Source organism: Silurus aristotelis, assembly GCF_946808225.1.
Source record: "Silurus aristotelis genome assembly, chromosome: 3".
NCBI lineage: Eukaryota > Metazoa > Chordata > Actinopteri > Siluriformes > Siluridae > Silurus > Silurus aristotelis.
Window position 1 is genome coordinate 4,025,098 of NC_139576.1, and position 26,292 is coordinate 4,051,389.

Genomic DNA, 26,292 nt, shown 5'->3' on the forward strand with positions numbered 1-26,292 from the left:
CCAGGTCGTGTGCAGGTCCTCGTGTGGGAGACGGCTGCAGTGTGTGTCTCAGTCCCTCCTGGGTGAAAGACATCCACATTAACAGACAGATCAGTAACATCACACAGCTCTTCCTTCAGCTAGAGGCAGTGCTCTGTCCAGCTGAGTGCTCAGGTAAAACTTCACCACACACACACACACACACACACACACCCTGCATTTCACATCCAGCATGTCACGCTCCTCCCCCAACGTGTCACGCTCCTCCCCCAACGTGTCACGCTCCTCCCCCAACGTGTCACGCTCCTCCCCCAACGTGTCACGCTCCTCCCCCAACGTGTCACGCTCCTCCCCCAACGTGTCACGCTCCTCCTCTTCATGTTGCACAGAATCTCGCCACCTTTCAAACAGTTTCTTTGAAACTTGACGTCCTTCATCTCTGACTGCCTGCACGTTCCTGCTGAATATTCACTCCTCCACAATTAAACAGGGGGAAAAAAAATCTATGCAAATATCTGGCAGAAATTCACCTCAGCTAATGACTATCATCACACGACGCACGTGATCTTTAAGAATTTGAGATTTCGAGGAGATTAAATTATTATAACGATTTTGATGTGCTTTTTTTTTTCACACATTAACTTCTAGTCCCTATTTAGGAGAAGTTCCACAGGATTTATGGAGTTATCATGCTCAATCACAGTTAGGTAGTGTTTATTACACGTTATAATCATTATATAAATTATCTAGGGACGGACATACACTGTATCACCAAAGGTTTGTGGACACCTGCCCATAAGATTGCTATGTTCTTCTATTTTAACGTCCCATTCCTCATTTATTCCCCATGATTGGTTACGAAAACCTCTACTCTCTTCTGGGAAGAAGTTCCACTGGATTTTGTGGAAACTTTGTACTCATTCAGAGACAAAGTAAAGTCAGGTAATGTTGGAGGTGAGGAGGTGAGGAGGTCTGGGGTGCAGTCCTCACATTCATCCCAATAGTGTTAATTAGTTTTAAAGCTCTATAGCAGGAGATCTTTTACATCTTCCAACGCATGTAAAACATATCTTCATGGAGCTGCCATGCTACCAAATGCATCCGATAACATCTCAAGGTTTCTTCCTTATTCATCTAAGGAAGTTTTTTCAGAATTCTGAAATTCTGTAAAGCTGCTTTGAGATTCATTGGGAAAAGCGCATGTTTGTGGAAGACCCGCATATACATAGATGAAAAAGGCGGGTGTGCCAATACTTTTGGACAAACCATGTCTTGTGTTTGATAGTCAACCATTTTTTTTTTTGGCTCATCCCAATCCAAAATGGCCGACATTGTCAAACGGAGGACATGAAGTATTTGGACGTGATCTGCTTCTTCATCATTAATTGTTTGGCTGTTTCGCATTTCAGCGCCTCCTCCTGTTCCTTCAGCTCCCTCTGCGGAACCCTGCGTCCTCGCTAAGAAGAAGAACTTCAAGATCTGGTTCAGCCCAAAGAGCCGTAAAGTGCGCTGCTGCGTGGACACCCCGGAAGACTCGAACCCGTCTGTCCCGATACGCTCCGACTCCAGCGCACTATCTGTCTTCAACTTCACCTCCTCCTCGCAGGACTCGGGCTCCTCCACACCTCCCAGAATGAGAAGTGGTTCTGAGCAGAAGAAAAAGAAGACAAAAGGACGTAAGAAACGCAAGAACGTCGTTAGGAAATTCAGGTTTCAGAGCAAGGCGAAGAAGATGAGGCTGGAGGCCGTGAACCAGCAGTGGGGGTTTGGGAAAGATGATGCTCTTGAGATGGAGGACGGAAATGATTTGGAGAACCAGAGTGAGGTGAGGAGCGGTAAAAGAGTGTCCTTTCAATGTCCAAGCAGCAGCACTGAACAGGACGAGGAGGTTCCTCAGGCTGAGAACCAAGTTCTTAATCTGACAATGTCAACGAGGAGTATCTTGAAGGACGGGACGGAAAAGACACCCGAGATCCAACGTTCTCCTCTGAAAAGATCCAACCCACATGCAGGAAGCTTGCAGAACACTCCAAAGCGCCCCAGATTATCTCCAGGCCAGAGCATGAGAAGGAAGAGGAGATCGGCTTTATCTCCATGTTTATCTTCAGACACACATTTAGGCGTTTCTGAAAGATCTCCAAAGGAAAGTCCAGGGAGGACTCCTGTCACTGGGAGGAGCCAGACAAGCCCCGCCCACATGAAGAGGAACCATAAAGGAGAGACGCCCCTGCATCTTGCCGCCATTAAGGTCCAGGCTTTAATTTTTTCAAAATTCTTTGAGTAAATTTAAGGATAATTTGGGATCGGGAGAAATCTGGGAATCTCTGAAATGATGAATGATGGTGTGATGTGCAGGGGGACGTGGAGATGACGAGAGAACTCCTGCAGCAGGGAGCCGACCCCAACCTAAAGGACCATGCTGGCTGGACACCACTGGTCTGTACCATCTCTCTCACCGTCAATTACTCACTCACTCACTCACTCTCTCACTCACTCACACATCCACTCTCTCACTCCCACATTCACTCACTCCCACGTTCACTCACTCACTTTCTCCCACATTCACTCACATTCACTTCCACATTCACTTATTCACTCTCTTCCACATTTACTCACTCACTCACTCACTCACTCACTCACTCACTCACTCACTCACTTACTCACTCACGCTCACATTCACTCACACTCACTCACTCACACATTCACTCCCACATTCACCCACTCACTCACTCTCACACACACTCACTCACTCACTCACTCTCTCCCACATTTACCCACACATTCACACACATTCACTCACTTTCTCCCACATTCACTTACTCACTCACACATGAATTTACTCACTCACTTACTCACTTACTCACTCACTCACTCACTCACTCACTCACTCACTCACACACTCACACACTCACTCACACATTAATTCACTCACTCACTCACTCAATTACTTACCCACTCACTCTCTAATTTTCTCACTTTTACACTCATTCACTCACTCGGTCACTCGCTTGAACTCAAGTTACTTATCTGTCACAGATGTTTGTAAGAAGTTCCGTTCTCATGTTTTTAAGGCGAGCAGCTCCGCCTCAGTCACTCAATATCGATACGTGGTGACGTTGTGTATTATTCACGCACATTCACGCGTTTAATAAATATTAGTCTATGTGCACTTTACATACTACAACACACTGACGTCGCCCTTCTGCTTTGCATGTCTGTCCTTGTTATGAAAGATGTCACCATAACATTGTGTTCAAGTAAATAGATACTCTGAGGAACACACACACACACACACACACACACACACACACACACACACACACACACACTCTCTCTCACTCTCTCTCACTCTCTCTCTCTCTCTCACACACACACACACACACACACACACACACACTCACTCTTAATTTTGCAGTCTCTCATCTGCTGTAAACAAGACTACTCACTGATACGGTCTAATGGGCAGAAAGAAAATCATGAACTGCCTCCCCCAGACACACACACACACACACACACACACACACACACACACACAGACTCCTTTCTTTTAGTTTATTTTGTGAGATGGTCTCATGTAGCAGCACAATTTTTATGTCATATTTGATACTGTATTTAGGGTTGCCAGGTTAAAAAAAAACTATGCAAATATGAAATGTGTCTATTTGGGACATTAGGGGAAAAAAGAGAGGAATCATTTTTTGCTTTTATTACGGCATCAAGTCTTTGCGGGCAAGTCTCTGTTAACTCTGTCACGTGTAATTTACAGCACAGTGACATTTTTTTCCTTCACATATACTATTGATATTAGGAGCACAGAGGGTTAGAGGCCCTGCTCAAGGACTCATAAGTGGCAGCTTGGCAGTACAGGGAGTGAACCCCAGAGCCTTAAATACAGTATGGTATTTCTTCTATGATGCTTTGTATTGTGCCAAACATGCCTTATAGAGTTATGAATCTTTAGACGCATTTCAGACTTCTTCTTTCCATTCCACCCCACAGCCCAGACTTGTGCAGAATACAGGAGATGGTAGTCACATGTAAGGCAAGACTAGTACTAGTGCCAACTTTTTCTCCTCATCCTCTCATCAACTTTGGAAGGTCCTCCTGATCTACATTTTCTCCACTTATTGATAGTGTTTCATGGTGCATTCAGTGCCTTTGATATTCCTTTCTACACCTCTCCTTATTGGTACCCAGGGTTGCAAAATCTCTGGAATTTCCCAGACTGCAAACGTTCCATGGAAATTAACGGGAATAAACTGGGAATTTATGAAATTGCAGGTTGGCCTCTAACGGGTAGCTTAAATGTAGTAAAAAAAATCTTGCAGGATAATTTGGTTAAAACAACCAGATTGAATGCAATTTCAGTTGAATTTCGACCTGCACGTTCATCACATGCACACAGCACACTTACTGCAGGGCTGCTGAGGCCACGCCCCCTACATTCACTGCATTCCTCAATCACATAACACGCATCATCTCTCGAATCCTGCACACAAAATAATGTCAAAATGTCTTTTAGCAAGTATTCACGTAAATCACAAATATTACATTGTATGTTTAAAACTTAATCTGTAAAAACTGCTGTGTAAGCTATTCTGCTACTAAAAAAATTTCTTTATTTTATTAGTATTTTTTAAGTCTGTATTAGTGTATCAGCTTATGACCAAAGAATTTGTTAATTATGTTTGTATATGATTACAAATTTTGAATTATTTCTTAGAAATTCCCATAAATTCTTATACATATCTGGTAAATTTCCAACTTGTCCGAAATTCCCAGGTGAAGTTCCCCCTAGAAAGTTTTTGGCAAGTTTCTGTAAATTTATACAAACAATAATAAATGGCTGCATCCATCAAAGGGCACGCCGTGTGCATTGTTCGGTTCCCGGCTCCTCCCACTCCCAAGCTCCTCCCCCAAGTCCCTCTTCCAGTCTTCACCTCCTCAAGCGTGGGGCAGCGGAAGTCCTGCACCAGTGGACATCTTTCAACGCATCTCATTGTTGTAGGTGCACCAGGAACTCTGTGAACTCTAAATGGGTTCAGCAAGACAACATCTACAAAGACAAATGAACATCTGGCTTATACTGTGTGGGGCCAGAAGTATTGGGACACCCCACTTTTCCACCCTTATGTGGTTCTTTCCTGAACTGTTCCCACAAAGGACGTCTTTGGATACAGAAAATTTCTCCCTCACGTGAACTAGGAGACCCAAACTTGTTTCAGCATGACAATGCCCCTGTGCACAGAAAACAGCTTCATGAAGATCTGCTTTAAATGGGTTGGAGTGGAAGATCTCCTGCTCTAGAGCTCCATCCTACTGAACATGGATGAACCCCTAGGCCTCCTCACCTCACCTACATCAGCACCTGAGTCTCTTAACACCCTTGTGGCTGAACGAGCACAGATTTCATGAAGACGTATATGATTGATAAAGAGACGGCTATGACGTAATGAACATGTAAACAAAGATCCCTTTGCTCTCTCATAGTTACGCTGTGGTAAAGCGTCTCTGCGTTATCCGCAATTCCACACGTTATTAGGTTTAAATTTGCATCTGCCTCAGAAACGACTTTACTCCCTGGATTCTGATTGAACTCGCCCTCGGCTCAGCCGACTGTCTACTGCTCATCGTTATTTATTTGTTTATTTATTTATTCATTGCCTTGTGTTTGAGGCTGGAACAAACAGCGTCGCTCTGGTATTATAATCTGGATCTCGGGCCCCCGGGGGAGAGGCGTTTGGTGTTAATGATGCGTTTAATTTGAGTTTAATAGCAAATAGCTCACACAGAGACACACACACACACACACACACACACACACTTTTCAAATATGCCAGCTATTATTATTATATGTGTGTGTGTGTGTGTGTGTGTGTGTGTGTGTGTGTGTGTGTGTGTGTGTGTGTGTGTATATACAGTGAGGAAAATAAGTATTTGAACACCTGTCTATCAGCTAGAATTCTGACCCTCAAAGACCTGTTAGTCTGCCTTTAAAATGTCCACCTCCACTACATTTATTATCCTAAATTAGATGCACCTGTTTGAGGTCATTAGCTGCATAGAGACACCTGTCCACCCCATACAATCAGTAAGAATCCAACTACTAACATGGCCAAGACCAAAGAGCTGTCCAAAGACACTAGAGACAAAATTGTACACCTCCACAAGGCTGGAAAGGGCTACGGGGAAATTGCCAAGCAGCTTGGTGAAAAAAGGTCCACTGTTGGAGCAATCATTAGAAAATGGAAGAAGCTAAACATGACTGTCAATCTCCCTCGGACTGGGGCTCCATGCAAGAACTCACCTCGTGGGGTCTCAATGATCCTAAGGAAGGTGAGAAATCAGCACAGAACTACACTGGAGGAGCTGGTCAATGACCTGAAAAGAGCTCGGACCACCGTTTCCAAGGTTACTGTTGGTAATACACTAAGACATTCATGGTTTGAAATCATGCATGGCACGGAAGGTTCCTCTGCTTAAACCAGCACATGTCCAGGCACGTCTTAAGTTTGCCAATGACCATTTGAATGATCCAGAGGAGTCAAGGGAGAAAGTCATGTGGTCAGATGAGACCAAAATAGAACTTTTGGATCATAATTCCACTAAACGTGTTTGGAGGAAGAAGAATGATGAGTACCATCCCAAGAACACCATCCCTACTGTAAAGCATGGGGGTGGTAACATCATGCTTTGGGGGTGTTTTTCTGCACATGGGACAGGGCGACTGCACTGTATTAAGGAGAGGATGACCGGGGCCATGTATTGCAAGATTTTGGGGAACAACCTCCTTCCCTCAGTTAGAGCATTGAAGATGGGTCGAGGCTGGGTCTTCCAACATGACAATGACCTGAAGCACACAGCCAGGATAACCAAGGAGTGGCTCTCTAAGAAGCATATCAAGGTTCTGGCGTGGCCTAGCCAGTCTCCAGACCTAAACACAATAGAGAATCTTTGGAGGGAGCTCAAACTCCGTGTTTCTCAGCGACAGGCCAGAAACCTGACTGATCTAGAGAAGATCTGTGTGGAGGAGTGGGCCAAAATCCCTCCTGCATTGTGTGCAAACCTGGTGAAAAACTACAGGAAACGTTTGACCTCTGTAATTGCAAACAAAGACTACTGTACCAAATATTAACATTGACTTTCTCAGGTGTTCAAATACTTATTTACAGCTGTATCATACCTGTATCAAAGGGACTGTGTGAGGAATTTTGCTTGTGTGTGTTTATGTAAAATAATCCTCAAAATATCTGTATATATGCTTTTTAGTATCTGTAGATGTGTGTGTGTGTGTTTTGATTTTGGTCTCATTGGAGTATATTCTGCCCTCTTTCCCACAGCACGAGGCATGTAATCTAGGTCATGTGGGTGTGGTGGAGGTGCTGCTCCAGCAGGGGGCACTAATTAACACACCAGGCTATGAGAACGACTCTCCTCTCCATGACGCCGTGAGGAACGGCCACGTCGCAGTCGCCAAACTGCTGCTGGAGCACGGAGCCTCCACCACTGTCCTGTAAGCGCACGCACACACACACACACACACACACACACACACACACACACAAACTGAGAGCCGTACCCTTCACCCTGTCACTGGTCTCATTTGTAAAGAATAAACAGATCAGTAAAATAAGTGTTATATTATTATTCTGTAATATCTGATATGTAAAGTGGCTCCAGAAAGAGGGTGGGGTTTGCCTGAGCTAATTTGCATATATGTAGAGCATGTAGAATTGATCTTTCTTTCTTGTTTCTCCTTCTCCATCTCTCTCGCTCTCTCTCTTTCTCTCTGTCTTTCTCTTTCCCTCTCTCCATCTCTATGTGTTTGTGCTTCTGTCTGTGTGTCTGCCTCTGTCTCCGCGTGTCTGTTTTGGCATCTGTCTCTGTGTCTGCGCGTCTCTCTCTCTCTGTCTGCGCTTCTCTCTCTGTGTCTGTTTTGGCATCTGTGTCTGCGTCTCTCTCTCTGGGTCTGTTTTGGCATCTGTCTCTGTGTCTGCACGTCTCTCTCCCTCTCTGTCTGCGCGTCTCTCTTTTCCTTTCTACACGTCTCTCTCTGTGTCTATTTTGGCATCTGTCTCTGTCTGTGCGTCTCTCTCTCTCTCTCTCTCTCTCTCTCTCTCTCTCTCTCTCTCTCTCTCTCTCTCTTTCTCTGTCTGCGTGTCTTTCTCTGTGTCTGTTTTGGCATCTGTCTGTCTGTCTGCGCGTCTCTCTCTCTTCGTCTGCGCATCTCTCTCTCTCTCTTTGTCTGCGTGTGTGTCTCTCTCTCTCTTTCTCTGTCTGTCTGTGCATCTTTCTCTGTGTCTGCACGTCTCTCTCTGTGTCTGCTTGTTTGTTTGCCTGCCTGTCTCCATGTCTGCACTTCTGTGTCTGCGCATCTGTCCGTGTGTCTGCATGTATGTCTGGGCATCTGCCTTTTTGTCTGCGCATCTTCTATTATCACTGTAGATCACCAGAGGGTCTTTATGATACTTCTTTTTATGCTGATGATTCTGATGACGCCAAGCTTGTTGTTCACTAGAACAGGTATTAAACACCCTAAATATCAGAGTTCTGAAAGTTCAGCTCATCCCCTCATCCATTTTGGCCACGTTATCGTTTTATCTGGACACGTTTATACGGCTCTCGTCTCATTGACGCGCTTTTTTCACGTCGCTTGTTCCCATGTGGTCGGAAAAGGCGGGAATCCCAGTGGCTCATGAATCCAAATGAAATATTTTACGGACCAGTGGACCTGTTAATTGTCCCCCAGGTGTTATCTGCACACTGACGCTTAATCTGAGCAAACGGCATTCTGTCTGTTTTCTTCCTCAACTCCGCTGAGGTTGCTGCTCAGATTAAACCTCCCGTTAGGGAACCGCGGCGACGCTCACGGACCTGCACGTTCCGCAAATTATCGGCTAGCAAACATCGCCGCATACTGATGTGTGTTGTGGAATGTTTTTTAAAACACCGCGCTCGAGATCGAGTCGTTGTTGCTACACCACAGCGATTGAAGGTTTTCCAGCTATTTAGCGAACTTTTTACTTCGAATTCAACATCCGAAGAAATTTGTCCCAATCAATGTCACCAGAATTCAAAAACCAGGTGTGCAAATACGAGTATAATCCAATAGCATGTAGAACTGCCTTTCGCTATAATTACGTCTTGATTCGATCTACGAAACATTCCATTTGATTTATAAAGCGTCTTTAACAATAGACGTTGTCCCAAAACGGCTTTACTGAAATAATTCGATTCTAGAATTTGAATTTATAAGTTTAGTTCCTGTAAGTCTGTCCCTAATGATTGAGGCAGTGGCAGCTGTGGTAAGGAAAATCCCCCTGAGACTTCATGAGGAAGAAACCTTGAGAGGAACCAGACACCACAGTTAATTACAGTCCAAAACCATCCTCAAATTTCTTGAGTTGGTCAGCAACTTCATTTTTATGCTGTTCATGTGGAACCATCTGTCTGTCTGTTTAGCTATCTATCTACTTTCCTTCCTTCCTTCTTTCCTTTATTCTATCCAAACTTCTACATTTTCCTCTCTCCAAAATTTCTTTATTCCTGATGTCCTTCCTTTCTCCCTTCCTTGCAAATTTTCTTTTAAACTTCTTTCCAAATGTCCTTCCTTCCAAATGTTTTTTCCATCCATCCATCCATCCATCCATCCATCCATCCATCCAATCTTTCTTTCAAACATCCATCAATCTTTCTTTCAAACATCCATCCCTCCAATCTTTCTTTCAAACATCCATCCATCCATCCATCCATCCATCCATCCATCCAATCTTTCTTTCATCCATCCAACCATCCATCCATCCATCCATCCATCCATCCATCCAATCTTTCTTTCAAACATCCATCCATCCATCCATCCATCCATCCATCCATCCATCCATCCAATCTTTCTTTCATCCATCCAACCATCCATCCATCCATCCAATCTTTCTTTCATCCATCCAACCATCCATCCAACCATCCATCCATCCATCCATCCATCCATCCATCCATCCATCCATCCATCCATCCATCCATCCATCCATCCATCCAATCTTTCTTTCAAACATCCATCCAATCTTTCTTTCAAACATCCATCCATCCATCCATCCAATCTTTCTTTCAAACATCCATCCATCCATCCATCCAATCTTTCTTTCAAACATCCATCCATCCATCCATCCATCCATCCATCCATCCATCCATCCATCCATCCATCCATCCATCCATCCATCCATCCAATCTTTCTTTCAAACATCCATCCATCCATCCATCCATCCATCCATCCATCCATCCATCCATCCATCCATCCATCCATCCATCCATCCAATCTTTCTTTCAAACATCCATCCATCCATCCATCCATCCATCCATCCATCCATCCATCCATCCATCCATCCAATCTTTCTTTCAAACATCCATCCATCCATCCATCCATCCATCCATCCATCCATCCATCCATCCATCCATCCATCCATCCATCCATCCATCCATCCATCCATCCAATCTTTCTTTTAAACATCCTTTCAAATTTATTTCCTTCCTTAATTCCATTCAAACTTCTTACCAGACTTAAACCTAAAGCCCTAAATGGTGTTACAGGAATATATTTGGTCTTCGAGCTGTGGATTACGCTGCGACCCCAGAAATACGAGAGGTCCTCAGTTTGTTCCCTGAAGCTCCTCATCCAGGAACCACAGTGCTGAGCTCTCCAGCCAACCTGTTAAAGGTACAGACCACACACACACACACACACATTCTCTCTCTCCTGCTTTCTTTTCTCTAACACACAAATCAGGCCATTTGTCATATACACAACTGTACAGTGTAGGACATGCAGAGAAAGACATTTAACAACTATTCCATGACTTGTAGCCTGATAGATGTTGAGAGCAGTCGAGCAGTGGTAGGAGGTAGTGTGGTGAGGTGGTTAACGATGGAGGAACAACTGACAAGGACAAAGCCAGTGCCATTAAGATATGAAAAGTTGAAAGATGTGAAAGATCTCCTGCTATAGATCTCTAACTATGAACACCTTGATGAATGTAAACACTGACTTGTGGCTGAATGAATCTTTACAAATCTCCACAAAATCTACTGGAACACCTTCCCAGAACAGTGAAGCTTATTATAACAGTAAATGGGAACTTAATGTAGAATGTGATGTTTAAAAAGACAATGGTAGTCAGGTGTCCACAAACTTGTCAATATACTGTATTTTTACATGTTGTAGTCTCCAGCTGGGATGAAGAAGGGGATCCAGGTCATTCTGATTGGGAGTAAACTGACAGAAGCTCAGCAGAACCAGCTCAGGAGGGCAGCTCGAGATTTAGGAGGAAAACGAGTTGAGAGTTTCTCCAGTGCAGGTAAACACGAACACGTAGGTACGATGTGTTGGAATGAATCATGAAATAATACATAAAAAAATTATTATTATTATGGAGCTTCTGTGGTGTAATGATTTAAATACAATGTACGATTTTGGGCCGTCCCAGACGACTGCCCGCTATACAATTTTGGGGTGTCCCAGACGAATGCCCAGTAACAATGTACGATTTTGGGTTGTCCCAGACGAATGCCCACTATACAATTTTGGGCTGTCCCAGATGAATGCCCCATATACAATGTAAGATTTTAGGCCGTCCCAGACGAATGCCCCTATACAGTTTTAGGCTGTCCCAGACGAATGCCCAGTATACAATGTACGATTTTGGCCCGTCCCAGACGAATGTACGATTTTGGGCTGTCCCAGACGAATGCCCACTATACAATTTTAGGCCATCCCACACGGATGCCCAGTATACAGTTTATGATTTTGGGCTGTCCCAGACGAATGCCCGGTATACAATGAACAATTTTGGGTGGTCCCAGACGAATGCCCGGTATACAATTTTGGGTGGTCTCAGACGAATGCCTGGTATACAATGAACGATTTCGGGCTGTTGCAGACAAATGCCTCGTTCATGTTGTTTGATGATTTGGAGTTGTCCCAGGCGAATGCTCGATATACAATGAACGATTTCGGGCTGTCGCAGACAAATGCCTCGTTTATGTTGTTTGATAATTTTGGGCTGTCCCAGACAAATGCCTCGTTCATGCTGTTTGATGATTTTGGGCTGTCCCAGACAAATGCCTCGTCCAAGCTGTTTGATGATTTTGGTGTTGTCCCAGACAAATGCCTCGTCCATGTTGTTTGATGATTTTGGTTTGTCCCAGACAAATGCTCGATATAGGTAGTCCCAAAGTCATGGTCTCATGGTCTGACTTTAGATTTTTGATCTAAGGATGATGATCGTGATGCAACAAAATTGTAAAAATATGTCCGAGTTAAAGCGAGTAATTCTTTTTCTGTGTTTTTGATGTCCCAAAGCCCAGTTTTAGCTTTGGTCTATTTCCTCTTTATCGGCATCGCCAGACACCAAAACAGGGCGAGAGACTGATTAGTCTCATCAGCTACATGTGCGCTTCTTACCGCTTGTTTCGTCCGATTTCGTCCGCTGGTGAGCCGGCGCTCATCCACGTGCCTGCTGCCACATTACAGTAGTGTGAATTGCTTTGTTATGCTAAATTAATAAAAAACGCTCCATAAGTAGTTTTTCCCTTTTCTTTCCATTTAAGTGTGTACACCATCCACTTCAAGCATAACGAGCATAATTACAATCGTTCTCCTCGTTCATTTCGCTCTCCTTCCGCCATTCCTCTCAGGACATGAAACTTCATCGCGCGACTTCACGACAGCGGCAAAAAAACTGAAACGATGGAAGTCTTTCGGTGATGTCAAACGAGCACAAAAAAGCTGTGAATTAAGAGGAGGTGTGCTCTTTTTGTTCCTCCGTTTTGTTTATTTTCAGATGCATAAAAGTATATATATATTCTCTTTTGTAATTTTGCGAATCGGCGCTTTTAAATAACGAGCGAGTCAAAAGTCTTTGTTAGTCAGAAAGCAGGAAGAAGGAGAACGTGTTTGAGTTGTAATGAACGGCTGCCACGTTACTTGCTTGTGATATGCAAATGAGCTGCTAATGTTCCAGTTTGGGAATAATATCTCTTACCGTGGAAACTACACGTCCGCCTCAGGGGGGAGGGGAGGAGGAACCGGAGGAAGACTTTAGAAAGCCTTATTGTGGACATAAAGGCGTCACATGACTTGTCACCTGACTCATACCCAGGTTATAGCAGATGCCTTCAACTTCTCACGAGCATTCACAACCAACTCTGATGTCAATTCCAACTGAGAGAAAAATCTATCTGTCTGTTTATCTGTATATCTATCTGTCTCTCTCCATCTCTCTCTCTCTCTCTCTCTCTCTCTCTCTCAATCTATTTGTCCTTTCATCTTGTTCTCTCTATCTAGCTACCTTCCATCCATCTCTTTATTTGTTTTTGTCTGTCTGTCTATATATCTGCCCTCCATCTCTTTCTCTAGATAGATAGATAGATGGATGGATGGATGGATGGATGGATGGATAGATGGATAGATAGGTGAAGGGCGGATGGATGGACAGACAGTCTGTTCGTCTGACTATTCATTTCTCTCTCTCCCTCTCAGTTTAACAGTTAAGCTGCTGGGTTACTGATTGGAAGGTTGAGGGTTAAGCTCCGTTATCGCCAAGCTGCCACTTTTGGGCCCTTGGGCAAGGCCCTTAACCCTCTGTGCTCCAGGGTGCTGTATCATGGCTGACCCTGCACTCTGACCCTAATTTCTAAGCAAGTTGTGACAAATAAAGCCTATTCTATTCTATACACTCACTGTTACTCACTGTATACTCACACTGTTTTTGTCTGTCTCTTAATCTATTTGTCCTTTTATCTCCTCTTTATCTAGGTATCTGTGCATCCATACATCTCTTTATTTCTCTCTGTCTGTCTCTCTCTGTCCAACCCTCTGCCCTCTACATATCTGTGTGTAGAGAAGTGTGTGTTAGCAGTTGGGACACAGGGTGCAGGTGGAGTGTGTGTGTGTGTGTGTGTGTGTGTGAGTGTAGAGGAGTGTGTGTTAGCGGTCGGGACACGGGGTGCAGGTGGAGTGTGTGTGTGTGTGTGTGTGTGTGTGTGTGTGTGTGTGTGTGTGAGAGTGTAGAGGAGTGTGTGTTAGCGGTTGGGACACGGGGTGCGGGTGGAGTGTGTGTGTGTGTGTGTGTGAGTGTAGAGGAGTGTGTGTTATCGTTTGGGACACGGTGTGTGTGTGTGTGTGTAGAGGAGTCTGTGTTAGCGGTTGGGACACGGTGTGTGTGTGTGTGTGTGTGTGTGTGTAGAGGAGTGTGTTTTAGCGGTTGGGACACGGTGTGTGTGTGTGTGTTAGCGGTTGGGACACGGTGTGTGTGTGTGTGTATAGAGGAGTGTGTGTTAGCAGTTGGGACACCGTGTGTGTGTGTGTGTGTGTAGAGGAGTGTGTGTTAGCGCAACCAGAGTGGAGACACAGTACAAACCACCGTTAACCAAAAAAGCTTCCGACCTCCAATGGAGGATTTTACACTGTATCACCTCTGTGATTTCTTTTATCTGTATTTTAAACCCTGATGTTTTACAGGACTGTCCGTTCTGTTTTTCACCATTTTATACACTGCTCCAGGTCACAGTCACTGTTTCAGCTTTTAAAATGTATTTAAAGTTTTAATGTGAATCTTTTATTCTTGGTTTTAAGTCCGTCAGGAGAAACGGGTTTATGTGCCAACTGATCAATTTTATTTTTAGGGCAGGAGAAAATAGCCAAATACCTGAAGAGGAAACTAAATTACAAAAAAAAAAATGCTGACTGTGCTACAAACAGAATCTTCTCCAGGTTCATAAAATCAAGGATTCTGTTGTAGAGAAGCTCTGTGTTCTGTAGTAGAAGAAGAATTGCACTTTACACCAGAATTGAACTAAATGTCTGTTTGTCCTTGTTTCTCTCCATCTGTCTTCAATTTCTCTCTTTTTTTTCTCTCTCTCTCTCTCTCTCTCTCTCTCTCTCTCTCTCTCTCTCTCTCTCTCTCTCTCTCTCTCTCTCTCTCTCTCTCTCTCTCTCTGTCTAGTCACTCATGTGGTAGTGCCAGATGGTCCTGTGCCCTCCACCCTCACTGTATTGCAGGGAATCCTCAACGGCTGCTGGGTCTTAACCTTCTCATGTAAGATCAGGAAAGTAACATTTCCATCCAAAATGAAAACACTGATATTTATAAAACTTGTATTTTTCCACTATGTTGTGGACACCTGACCATAACATTGTATCTGCTTCTTTTTGAACATCCCATTCCACGTTTAGTTATATCTCTAGTCACTTCTGGGAAGAGGAGATTTTCAGGAGATTTGTGGAGATTCATTCAGCCACAGTGGTGTTAAAGTCAGGTACTGATGGAGGTGAGTTGAGGAGATCTGGGGTGCAGTCACTGTTCACATTCATCCATGTTTAATAGGAATGGAGCTCTAGAGCAGGAGATCTTTCACCTTCTCCAACCCATATAAAGCAGATCTTCATGGAGCTGGCTTGGTGCACGTTGTGGCATGCTGGAACAGGTTTGGGTCTCCTAGTTCAAATGAAGGGAAAATGTCATGCTCCTGCATCCAAACAGCCATTTCTACTGTGTCTGCAACTTTGTAACAGTTTGAGGAAGAAGCACATATGGGTGGGAAAGCCAGATACTGTTGGAAAACACAAAGTTACGTAGTGATTGAGTGATCAATAAAACAATGGACAGAGTTGTCTATTGTCAAATCACATTTTTTTTTTCTTCTTCTTCCATTCCTTTTTTCTCTTTTCCTTTTCTCTTTATTGAAATAGGAAAGATGATGTGTGTATAAAGGTAGAAAGATTAATTTGGTTGGACAGATATATGGAGGATGAGAGGGTTGTGTGTGTGTGTGTGTGTGTGTGTGTGTGTGTGTGTGTGTGTGTGTGTGTGTGTGTGTGTGTGTGTGTGTGTGTGTGTGTGTGTGTGTGTGTGTGTGTGTGTGTGTGTGTGTGTGTGTGTGTGTAAGTAGCTGATAAATGTGCGAGAGGAGAGAGAGCCAATTTCAAAGAATGGTAGAAAGATTAATAAATGGATAGCTATAATTCTTTTGTATTATTATTGGAAAAGTGCGCTTATTCCCTCTCGTCTCTGATAGAGAGATAGAGAGAGAGATAGATAGATAGATAGATAGATAGATAGATAGATAGATAGATAGATAGATAGATAGATAGATAGATAGATAGATAGATAGATAGATAGATAGATAGATAGATAGATAGATAGATAGATAGATAGATAGATAGATAGATTTTAGAGAGATAAAAAGACACATTGGATGGATGGATGGATAGATATGGATGGGTGGATATAATGGATGGATGGATAGATGGATGGATAGAGATAAAAAGACACATTAGATGGATGGATGGATGGATATGATGGATAAATAGATATGGATGGATGGATGGATGGATGGATGGATGGATGGATGGATGGATGGATGGATGGAGAGAGAGAGAGAGAGAGAGAGAGAGAGAGAGAGAGAGAGAGAGAGAGAGAGAGAGAGAGAGAGAGAGAGAGAGAGAGAGAGAGAGAGAGAGAGAGAGAGAGAGAGAGAGAGAGAGAATATAATTGCAATGAATATTGAAATAGTGATTTATTTCTCTTTCCTTTTCACTTTGTTGGTTTATTTTGATCTGTCCATCTGTTCTACACCGTCATGAGGAAACCTGAAACAACTCGAGGGTCCAAACAAAAACCTTTTTATGATAGAATTCAGAAAAGCCTTTAGACTGAAAGAAAGATATGAAGCTGCGACGCTCAGTTGATTTCGCTTCATGCTTTTATCACTGACCGGTCTGACACGAAATCTCTCCCAGCCCCCAGTCCATACTCCCTCCATCTTGTTTACTGTGTGTGAGAGAGAGAGAGAGAGAGAGAGAGATGACAGGTTTTACCGTGGACCCTGATGTCCTTCGTGTCCTATAAATCACGGCGGCACTGTGGAACAATTTTCCGCTTAACGAGAGTGAGTCATGTGTTTCCCCCCTGTTGGAAAATGCTCTCAGTCTCGCTATATTTTCTCATTCGGGCCTGTCGCTCCCGTTAGCCGTTAGCGCGGAGCAGGAATTTCGGCAGCTGTGGGATTTGTTACTCGAGGTCCGCTCGAGCGAAGACGTCCGGCTCGGCCGAGCGTTCGCCTGATAGCCGCTCGTGTGTCAAGCGTCGGTGAAAAAATTATAAAATCCGTTTGTTTGTTTTGACAGTCTGTTTTGTCACAAACGTTTCGATATTGTTGTCTGGAATGTATGCGCCTGAGCCGGTTGCCTTTTCTTGGGGTACCTTTTAGTATGTACTTACCCCAGGATACCCCCACAAACGTCACCTGATTTATGGGCCTTTAAATTTCAATTCATGTACTTTTCCATCGTCCAATCACGTGGCAGCAGTATGATTCAAGAACCCATGCAGATGCAGGTCTAGAGCTTCCGATAAAATTCATTTCCAACATCAGAATATGGAAGCAATACAGTGAGGTTTATTGGACCACATTGGTACAGGATGTATTTTACACACACCCCGTTATCTCATGAAAAAAAAAGACCCCTTAGAGACGTCAGAGGAAGTGCATTTACTTTTACATTACAGCACAGTGAAATTTTTTTCTCCACTTATATACCAGTGATGTTAGGAAGCTGGGGTCAGCTATTAAAGAGCACTGACGTTTAAGGGGCCCCAAGAGTGGCAGCTTGTTGATAGCGGGCTGAAGCCCCCAATTTCTGATCAGTATCCCAGAACCTTAACCACTGAACTACAGACAGAAAAATATGATAGATATTATACCTACTCTATATGGATAGAATTATTGGGACACCAGCCATATGTGGTTCTTCAGCAAACTGTTAGCACATAGTCTGAGGTGCACAATTGTGTACAATGTCTTTTGGATGCTGTAGCATGAAATCTTCCTTTCACTCGGGCTAAAAGACCCAAACCTTTTCCAGCATGATAATACCGCTGTGCACAATGCCAGCTCCATGAAGATCTGCTTTACATGGGTTGGAAGATCTCCTGCTATAGAGCTCCAACCATATTGGAATGAATGTGAACACTAACTTCACCCCAGGCCTCCTCACCTCACCTACATCGGTATCTGCCTTTACTGACGCACATCCTTGTCTCTGAATAAGCACAAATCTCCACAAAATTTAGTGAAACATCATCCCAGAATATTGAAAGTTTATATAAGAGCAAATAGTGATCCATGAAGAACACTGTTGTGACGTTTTTTTGTTTATTATTTTATTGACGATCTGCTCCAGACCTGCTTGCACTGTACACATGAGGCTTTTATGGTCATCTGCACGCACACTCGCACGCGGTCCTCATCGTGGCGAATCTAATTAGTCGACATGCTAATGGATCCTTTTTGCTCGGATAACGAGCCGGCCCTAATGTCCTGAGAGAGTCGGATTAACCCCGGGATGATGCTCGACAGGGTTTCTGGAAATGAAAGCTGTAATTAAAGAGGCAGAAGAAACATAATTACGGCTGATGACTACTGTGGAGGAATACGAGCGTGTGGGGGAGGTACAGAGGTGCAATTTTGCGCTGTTGCGCTACGGACTCGGCAGATCGAGATAACACTCGTCCCGTGGTCGCATTCGCTATCTTGCTAATGACTGAGAGTTGCACGGCCATGAAGGCATGCGAAATGTTCGTCTAGTACGAGCGCTTTCCATTAGGCTAAGAGATTGCGGGGGACGCGGAGGCGACGCTTGGTTACCTCGCAGATTAAATTTTCATACGAAAGCCATTTGCGCTTCGCCGCTACCCTCAGTGAGCGAGCCGAAGGGAATTTCTTTGGCGTAAAGAACGATTAGATCAAGCTTTTCACCTCAACCTGCAATTTGTGACACTTGCAGATGGGAGGCTCCGCGTTTTAACGTCGCACGAGTTGACACTCAAAAAATACACTTTGTTATTCGCCCTCAATACAAAACAACATACGAGCCAATCGAGATGTCAGTCTGGAGTGGGTGAGAGTTCCGTAGGTGTCCTGAACTCTCCAATATTAACAGACAACACTGAAAGCTTGGATCTGACCGAATTTTCACAAAATGAAGAGGCTTGCAATTAAATATTTGAGTAATGTAATATAGAGCAACGTAATGATGGTGAGGTAATATAGAGTAACGTAATGAAGGTGAGGTAATATAGAGTAACGTAATGATGGTGAGGTAATGTAGAGTAACGTAACGATGGTGAGGTAATGTAGAGTAACGTAACGAAGGTGAGGTAATGTAGAGTAACGTAACGATGGTGAGGTAATGTAGAGTAACGTAACGATGGTGAGGTAGTATAGAGTAACGTAACGATGGTGAGGTAATATAGAGTAACGTAATGATGGTGAGGTAATGTAGAGTAACGTAATGATGGTGAGGTAATGTAGAGTAACGTAACGATGGTGAGGTAATGTAGAGTAACGTAACGAAGGTGAGGTAATGTAGAGTAACGTAACGATGGTGAGGTAATGTAGAGTAACGTAACGATGGTGAGGTAGTATAGAGTAACGTAACGATGGTGAGGTAATATAGAGTAACGTAACGATGGTGAGGTAATGTAGAATAACGTAACGAAGGTGAGGTATTGTAGAATAACTTAACGAAGGTGAGGTAATGTAGAATAACGTAACGAAGGTGAGGTATTGTAGAATAACTTAACGAAGGTGAGGTAATGTAGAATAACGTAACGAAGGTGAGGTATTGTAGAATAACTTAACGAAGGTGAGGTAATGTAGAATAACGTAACGAAGGTGAGGTAATGCAGAATAACGTAACGAAGGTGAGGTAACGTAGAGTAACGTAACGAAGGTGAGGTAACGTAGAGTAACGTAACGAAGGTGAGGTAACGTAGAGTAACGTAACGTAGAGTAACGTAACGAAGGTGAGGTAACGTAGAGTAACGTAACGAAGGTGAGGTAACGTAGAGTAAAGTAATGAAGGTGAGGTAACGTAGAATAACGTAATGAAGGTGAGGTAATGTAGAGTAACGTAATGTAGAGTAACGTAACGAAGGTGAGGTAATGTAGAATAACGTAACGAAGGTGAGGTAATGTAGAATAACGTAATGAAGGTGAGGTAATGTAGAGTAACGTAACGATGGTGAGGTAATGTAGAGTAACGTAACGATGGTGAGGTAATGTAGAGTAACGTAACGATGGTGAGGTAATATAAAGTAGGGCTGCAACTAACGATTATTTCGAAAAATGTAATCATTTACTGCTGCTGTTATTTGCTGTTTTTAGATTCAGTGTTTGTTCACACAGTTTGAATCAAATCCATGACGATATCACAAGTGAGCTGATTGAGCAGCCTATTGCTCGTGAGTCACGACAGAACAGATCCAGTGCGACCGTCCTGAAATTCGCGAACAGTTTACGCGACAGCACTTCATTAAACTACACCATTTTCACATGATGAGGATTTTACAGTTTTTATTCACCTTGCTGATGTTTCACCTTCATCCATGACACCGGTGTGTTTTTGTTTCCATGTGTTTGTGTATCAATGTGGTACTTCCTTACCACACAAGCTCTGCCTTGCAGAACTTCCAGATAGAGTTTTCTTTGTTGCGTTTGAAATCAGCTGCTTCCATGCCTTGGATGACTCGGGACGCACACTTTTTCCTGCTGCCAGTCAACTCTGTCTGACTCTCCGCCATTTCTCAAGTGGCTGCTATCCTGCAGTCACGCTAAGCCGTATCTTAAGCAGCCCAGCTAATCAAAAACGCCATTCATTGACGACGAATTTCATTATCGGTTTTTATCTTTTTTTTCAATTAGTCGTTGCAGCACTAATATTGAGTAACACTCTGATATTGTAGCCCTGATAACACCATCAGTATGTAAAGTGTTCAAATCTTTTCGACATGTTCTTGTGAAGCAGTACATCATGTCCCCAATCTCAGTAGAACAGAAGCAGCGCTGCATAGAAAAAAATTACTTCTTTAAGGACTTGCCCGAGAGTTGTGTAACCAGGGCTGAGTAAAACACTAGCCGATAGTTGTAAACGAGTGCAGCAGATGGAAGAAGCAGGTAATGACCATTTTCTGTAGCCGCACTTGCAGCTGCTGCCTTTGTCGAGTGGCCTTGTACAATAAATGTGTCTCAGCGGCCACCACATACGGTCTTGAAATCAGAAAATGGAAACCTGGCTTTTTTTTTTTTTCTTTCCCGACCCCATAAAGCATTATATCTCTGCTTCTAGAGGCAGAAAAACATTGCTTTGTCCTTGTTTGAAAAGAAGCTAGTTATCTGCATTTTAGCGGCGCTGTGTCTGCGCTGAAAGCCTTCGCCTGCTGTTCCTGAGAAAATACAGCAAGATTTAACACCGCCTCTAACAAGTGATGTGTGTGTCTGAGGCTGTGCGGCTTTTCAAGGTGCCGTGTTGAGATAAGGAAATCAAGGATCCATCGATTCGAAAATGTGGATCTATCGATTCGATATTACAGCGAACTGATATGAGGTGAAATCGCTCCGGTCGCTAATGGAAAGGTTAAAAAATTGCATCGAGAGCAAATATCCAGAGTATTTATCTAATTGTTTTGTTTTATTACATTTCCAAGAATACAAACCCGATTCCAAATAAAAGTCGGGACACTGTATAAATTGTGATTAAAAAAAGGAATGCAATAATTTGCAAATCCCAAAGTTATATTTTATTCACAATAGAATATAGATAACAACATATCAAATGTTGAAAGTAAGACATTTTGAAATGCCATGCCAAATATTGGGTTATTTTGGATTTCATGAGAGCTACACATTCTAAAAATATTGCGACAGGAAGCAATAAGAGGCCGGAAAAGTTAAATGTACATATAAGGAACAGCTGGAGGACCAATTTCAGGGAAGACCTTACATTTTCCAACATGACAATGCCAGACTACATACTGCATCAATTACAACATCATGGCTGCGTAGAAGAAGGATCCGGGTACTGAAATGGCCAGCCTGCAGTCCAGATCTTTTACCCATACAAAACATTTTGCCCATCATAAAGAGGAAAATGCGACAAAGAAGACCTGAGACAGTTGAGCAACTAGAAGCCTGTATTAGACAACAATGGGACAACATTCCTATACTTGAGCAACTTGTCTCCTCAGTCCCCAGACGTTTGCAGACTGTTATAAAAAGAAGCGAGGACGCCACACAGTGGTAAACATGGCCTTGTCCCAACTTTTTTTGAGATGTGTTGATGCCATGAAATTTAAAATCAACTTATTTTCCCCTAAAAATAAAAATTTTTCTCAGTTTAAACATTTGATATGTCATCTATGTTGTTTGAAATTTGAAACATCATTGCATTCTGTTTTTATTCACAATTTGTTCAGTGTCCCAACTTTTTTGGAATTGGGTTTGTATATAATAAGAATACATGATATGTCAGGGTTACGCAGTGTACACTGCAGTCGCAGGCTTTGGGGCTTTAATACACAAGGTACGAGGTTAAAAAACACACAGCGGTCAAATAATACACAAACCGATCAGATTGGAACGGTGAAATAAAAAAATATATATTTTTACAAAAGTGAGTGCACCCCTCACATTTCAGCACCCATTTTAGTATCTTCTCAAGGGACAAAAATATATAAATGAAACTTGGATATATTTGTCAATGTGCAGTTTGTACAGCAGTATAAATATACTGTCCTTTAAAAATAACTCAATATACATTATTGTCTAAATACCTGGCAACAAAAGTGAGTACACCCTCAGTGAACATCAAAACTGTGTCCAGTGTTTTGTGTGTGAGCACCATTGTTATGTAGCACTGCCGTAATCCTCCTGGGCATGAATTCACCTGAGCTGCTGCTGAAATGTGAGGGGTGCACTTACTTTTGTGAGATACTGTTTATATAGCATGAGAGTGTGGTCGAGGTGGTGTCTGCTGCGGCCTTGTTTGGAGACCTCCAACATGGGAATTGAGGTCACGGTGTATCTGAACTGGTGGAGAAACGTTAAGTCTGTAGATGAAGAAGACATTTATTTTTTTTTGCCCCAAGCAGCGAACAATTGCAGTTATTATTCTGACAGTGTAAACAATTGCCATGTTTTTTTTTTGTCTAGTAGAAATGTAGAAATATATTGACTCTATGGACTTGTGTGTGTCTCAGGGCTGGATGAGTGTCTGCAGCAGGGCTGCTGGATAGACGAGAGCAGGTTCGAGACGGCTGAGGGTCCACAGAGGGCTCGAGTGAACCGAGTCAGTCTGGTGAGTGATGCTGACACAGGCACGAACATGCTGACGGCGCAGAGGAGTAATAACACAGTCGTAAGATGCCGTCCCTGTTCTCTGAGCGTCTCCGTCCTCATGTCTCTCTCGGGCTTTTTTTATCGTCGTTGTATAGATCGCAGGTCATTTAGAAAGCTTTGTTCCTCCCTCGGGGGCGATGATTACAGGAAAAAGGGTTGTCTGCCGAGGGGAGGGTTTAAAAAAAATACAAATAATAATTTATTTTTACATTTTTTGCTTAAGTACAAGATTTAGATCATAGCTGTAGCTTATAAATGGTTTAATAAGAGATGAGAATGGAAACTCTATACTGTTTATTTTATTGGGGTATTATTTAAACCCGTTTTTATCGTAACAGATGCAAATGACCGTTTCTCGTTAAGCCACACCCACAAATCTCCATACATGGAAAGATGAAAAAATTACAAAATGACAACTAAACGATGAAAAAACACCTTTTAATTTGTGTATATATATTAATGTACATTCATATGGAATTAAAAACATCATTTTTTAGCGTTCACATTAATTTAGACTTAAAATTAGTTTATAGTTTATGCGCCTAATGATATATATTTATATATTTATATTATATCATTTTTTTTGTTACAATAATTAAGTTCATCTTAAATTTTTCACGTATCTGTAATTCATCGCAGCGTTTTTATTTTAGGAAACTTTTCCATTAATCTATAGTACATTATATGGACAAAAGTTTGTGGACACCTGACCTGACTATAAGATTGCTGTGCTCCTTTTTGAACATCCCCATTTCACATCGAGTCTCAATTTCCTGTTTCAATAACTTCTACTCTTCTGGGAAGTTGTTCCTCTAGTTTTTGTGGCGATTTGTGCTCAGGTACTGGTGTGGGTGAGGGGAGGTGAGGAGGCCTGCGGTGCACTCAGTGTCCACATTCATCCCAATAGGGTTGGAGCTCTATAAGCAGGAGATCTTCCACATCTTTCAACCCATGTAAAGCAGATTTTCATGAAGCTGGCTTTGTGCACATGGGCTTTGTCACTCTGGAAAGGGGTCTCCTAGTTTAACTAAATGGAACATTTCATGAGATCATCCAAAGACAACCTGTACAATCCAACTTTTTGGAAAAATATATTTTTTTTCTCTTTTTCTGTTTATTTAAATAAGAAAGTTGATGTGTGTATTTCAGTATCACAAATCAGATATTAAAATGTTATGTATGGAATGATGAGCTGCGTACAGAAAGATCAAATAAACACGTGATTGGTTGGAACACGCGTGATCGTGTTCAGGTTTTGATTTATTTATTTATATAGTAATTCCATATAATATAATAATATATAATATAATATAATATAATAGTGTTGTAATTCCATAAATCGGTCTGTGGGATCATCTCGCTTTAGCACTTCATGCCTTTGCGTGTCCCTCAGAGTCAAGTATTGAGACCCCTGATTTTTCCAGCCATGTGTGGTTATTTTCTCACACAATAGTTTTGGACGTCTTTGGATGATGTAGCATTAAATCACCTGAACTTGAAGACCCGAACCTGTTCCAGCATGATGATGCCCCTGTGCACAAAGCCAGCTTCATGAAGATCCGCTTTCCATAGTTTGGGAAGATGTAAAAGATTTCCTGCTATAGAGAGAACTCCCCAGGTCTTCTCACCTACATCAGTACCTGACTTTACTAAGTCTGCACCTTTTCCTGCTGTAGGAGATGTAGCAGGTAATTCCTTTTTTTCCCTCCCACGCTGCTTTGCTTCACAGCGTGTTGAAAAGAAGCGCTTGGGGGGGGTGTATTGGTGTGGCATTTAGCTGAACGGAGGGAATGGAGGTCAGGAAGAAAAGAGCAGTCATTTAAGAATAAAAAATAACGCATTGACCGATGTTCAACCCTCCTCGCGTTGCGATTCCATTCCCGTAGCCGGAGGTAATACCACAAAATCGAGTATTCAGCTGTACGCCGGTTTTATTTCTTTCTTTCTTTTAGTCATTTGCTTTATTTCCTCTTCCCAGCTGCCTCCTCTGTTCAACGGCTGCTTCTTCTACCTGCTCGGCTCTTTCCACAAGCCTCCGCGAGACGAGCTGGTGCAGCTGGTGAGGGCAGGAGGAGGCCAGATGCTCAGCCGGCAGCCCAAAGCCGACAGTGACGTGACTCAGACGGTGATGGCGGCTGCGTATCACGCTCAGCCCGACTCGGATCAGGCGTTCTGCACTCACTACGTGCTGTACGAGCCACAGAGCTCCACCAGGCCCGGCCCGGTACGTCTGGGCAAAGTGTGGTCGGCGCCTTCATCATGGCTGCTGGACTGCATCAGGGCCTTCAGCCTGCTTCCTGTACCTGAGCTCTGACTCGCTCGATGCCCCTGTGACGGGATACAAATCATGGATGTATCGCATCACGTCCCTGATTTTAAATTTTTTGCATCACGTCAGAATTGTGCGTCATGACTATAAAAGATCCCTCTATTACTGCGTATGTATTTGCGAGGACGTTTTCGGAAACCACATTGTGAAATTCGATATTCATACAATTGATTCTCCAATCACGCCCTCCAAGAATTTGGCTGTTTTTTTGTGTAGCCCTGCCCACAAAATACCATAAAAAGAAAGATCACACAGGGCTAAAAAAAAAAAAAAGACAATTAAATGGCTTTCCGGTAAAGCCAGAAAACACTACAATAATAAAACATTTCAGATTAAACAGGATAAAATACTCCCTTCTGATTGGACAAGACGTCTGTCACTCAAGATATCACTTAATACCAGGATTTCTAATAGTGTCTTTAAATCTTAAAAAAAAGACCAGCAAACGTTTCCTTTAATTTCAAACGACTCGACGGCAGCCTGCTCTACTTCCTGTATATATTGAGTGACGGATGTCTCGTCCAATCAGCAATAAGTAAACCATTGGCAAATGTTTTTCTCCGTACTGTTTCAACTGTCGTCGTAGCAACATTTTTCCTGAACTAAGTAGATTTTTCATGAAAACTTTTTTTTTAATATGCAAAAGTTCCCAAATACTTTCTTGTCCTCTGATTTGTCCCCCAAGTTGAAATATGAGTCCTGGTGCTCATTACGACAATTTTAGACAAAATGAGAAATTTTATGAATAAATACTCGCG

General features: G+C 42.8%; 1 protein-coding gene across 1 annotated transcript in view; it reads left to right on the top strand.

The window, feature by feature from the left end:
- bard1 (BRCA1 associated RING domain 1) overlaps nucleotides 1-25,817 on the top strand; it is a 27,375-nt gene extending 1,558 nt beyond the window's left edge. The window contains exons 3-11 of the mRNA XM_083536275.1: nucleotides 5-153; nucleotides 1,389-2,227; nucleotides 2,335-2,415; nucleotides 7,320-7,492; nucleotides 10,561-10,687; nucleotides 11,192-11,324; nucleotides 14,973-15,065; nucleotides 23,067-23,164; nucleotides 25,184-25,817. Of these exons, the coding sequence (XP_083392401.1) occupies nucleotides 5-153; nucleotides 1,389-2,227; nucleotides 2,335-2,415; nucleotides 7,320-7,492; nucleotides 10,561-10,687; nucleotides 11,192-11,324; nucleotides 14,973-15,065; nucleotides 23,067-23,164; nucleotides 25,184-25,519 (2,029 nt within the window). The 3' untranslated portion in view covers nucleotides 25,520-25,817. The remainder of the gene's footprint in view (nucleotides 1-4; nucleotides 154-1,388; nucleotides 2,228-2,334; nucleotides 2,416-7,319; nucleotides 7,493-10,560; nucleotides 10,688-11,191; nucleotides 11,325-14,972; nucleotides 15,066-23,066; nucleotides 23,165-25,183) is intronic.
- The last annotated feature ends 475 nt before the right edge of the window (nucleotides 25,818-26,292 follow it).